Source organism: Cyphomyrmex costatus, unplaced genomic scaffold, assembly GCF_001594065.2.
Source record: "Cyphomyrmex costatus isolate MS0001 unplaced genomic scaffold, Ccosl1.0 scaffold971, whole genome shotgun sequence".
Lineage (NCBI taxonomy): Eukaryota > Metazoa > Arthropoda > Insecta > Hymenoptera > Formicidae > Cyphomyrmex > Cyphomyrmex costatus.
This window is the reverse complement of record NW_017280563.1, coordinates 24,551-27,072: the sequence shown is the minus strand read 5'-3', so window position 1 is coordinate 27,072 and position 2,522 is coordinate 24,551. Positions and strand designations below refer to the sequence as shown.

General features: G+C 41.6%; 1 protein-coding gene across 1 annotated transcript; it reads right to left on the bottom strand.

Moving 5' to 3' along the window:
- Window positions 1-679: 679 nt before the first annotated feature.
- GlcT (ceramide glucosyltransferase) lies at window positions 680-1,876 on the bottom strand. The gene has a single exon (XM_018550453.1). It carries the CDS (start codon window positions 1,874-1,876, stop codon window positions 680-682), a length of 1,197 nt encoding a protein of 398 aa, XP_018405955.1.
- Window positions 1,877-2,522: the final 646 nt, after the last annotated feature.

Sequence of the window (2,522 nt, the reverse complement as noted above, 5' to 3'; positions counted from 1 at the left end):
TAGCTAAAATAGATAATGACTAGCAAGCACTGCGCGATTTTGGATAAATTTTGCATCTAATTAATATAGATGAAACAGAGATAGAATTTATATCTGAACCATTTGTCAAGATCAAGATAATCTCTCTGCAATGTTAATTTAATTAGATGATTGTGACTATGATTCATATTTAATAGTGATCCATAATTATGAGACTTAAAATTTCTTACATATATTGTTAAAATACTATGATATAAATTCTATGTGCACAATACATAATTTTCTACCAAATACAAAAAAAATAGTAAAATTCTGGAGCAGTAAAATATTTTTTTGCATGATAATTTTGTTAATACCAATAGTTTTAAATAAAACTTATTCATATTATCAGTATTTTGATAATTTATCGAATGGCAATTCTTTCAAGATAAATTCTTTTGTGTAAAATAAAAATTTATTCATTTTTATTTAACTTTTTAGCATTAATTCTTATCTTTAATTTATAAAAATTATAAATTAAAAGACTAACAATTTTATCAAAAGATTAAGAAAAGATCAAAATATCTCAAGATGATTAGAACACCTCACATACATACGCGTTTATCGATTGAAAAAGAAGAAAGAAAATAAGAGAAACGCTGACTCTATTTTGTATCTAGCTGACACGTACGCATGTACGTATACACTCACGCATAAATTCTTAATATTTGACTTTCGCTTTAACTTCCTCCGCAATGCCACCCCATTTGAGCTTGTAAACACGTGAACGCCATTGTATGAGAGGATCCAAAATAGCCTGAAGAAAAAGGTACGGTCTCGTGATTTCGCTGAGCAACCAACCGCACACGAACTCAAGTTTGTTAAAAGGCAATGGACCATTCTGCACTACGCACAGTAACGTCCAATCGAACATAAACCACAAGAGTATGTGTACCAAATAAAAAACTAAAGAATCCCACTCGAACAGGACACTGGCCGCCCAAGAAGCAAACCCACCCAGAACAAGGCATTCACTTAATGGTTCGAGAACAATGGTGGTAGGCAGCATCGCCACCCTCAATTTGGCCCATCGTCGTAGTCGCGCTTGGAAGGAATCGACTGCACAATGACCACTGTTCTGTAGCGCCGGCTGCGAGGAGACGGTGATACGCCAGCCGCGATCGGTCAATGATTTTGCATAAAAAAAATCCTCCGCAAGATAGATGCCAAACGCTTTCAGACCACCGACCTCATCTAACGTGAATTTTTTCAGGAGTGCTGACATACCGGTATGACAGTTTATCCTCAGCATATCCGCAGCCAGGTACATCCGTGACTGCACCGTACCAAAAAAAATCTTTTCATAGGCGGCGGCAAAACCTTCGCGATCGCAAGTAAATGGCATCTGATGAACCAAAGCCACTTTGTCCGTCATATGATGGACCATGTCCAATAAAGTGTCCTCCTTCATGCGTATGCCACTGTCGCTGATTAGCACAAATTCGTACTTGGCGGCCTCGTACGCCGGTTGCATATTGTTGATCTTTGGATTTACCCCTACTTTACAACCGCCAACGAAAAGCGTAGCCTCGACTTCCGGATACTTTTCAAAGAGCTTGCGCACTAACATCAGCACGGGATCGGAATCATCCTCGACGCAAAACAGGAGCTCGTATTGGGGATATTCCATGGTGAAGAAGGTCTCGAGGTTACCAAAAAGGTTTGGGTCCACACCCATTAGGGGTTTTATCACGGACACTCCCGGCAACGGTGTTTCATAGCTCGATGCCTGATTCATCTTCCGATGCAGCTTCCAACGACCAGCAATCAACGCCAGCACGTGAACCACCCACATACCCGACCAGAATATCATAAAAAATATCGCGAACCCATAAAGAGTATATAGCATGGAGTTCATTTTCCAAGAAGCAAGAGAGCGAGGGCTTTAGGCCACCGCAATTTAACGTGCCGGCGTCTTCAAATCGGCGGCATCTCCTTCCATCTTCTTGCCCCGCTTCCTTTCCACTACTTCTTGCTTCGACCGGGCACCCTTGTACAGACACATCACGGGAATCTTGGCCTCACATCAAACGACGTGCCTACTGATCGAGCATCACTGTCGTTTCCACAGTACGACGGCGGCGACGGCGACGACGACCACGACGACGACGGCAACGTACTCGCCTCTTGCAACACATTCACGCTCTGGTCATCCACTCCAGCTAGCTCAAACCATGATAACCTCTTTAACTAGCATCTACGAGCGCGTCAACTGCGCGATTCATCCGTGTTCAGGCAACTTGCTTCTTCTTCAGGATGATATTTCATCTTCTGTCGATAAGTGAATGGAACAGCTAAACTGCGATCGGATCGCATCATTATCACAGATCTCATCGGTCACTCCAAATACGCCACTACTCTCCGTGATCGCGTTTCATAACATTGATACTTTTCCTTTCTACCGACACTAATGCGTCTGACAAATCGCACACTGATATAACTCTTGATGTTCTGTTGATATCGCTTGAATCAGCTCAAATCAAACTTGATTACTTTATTCTTCG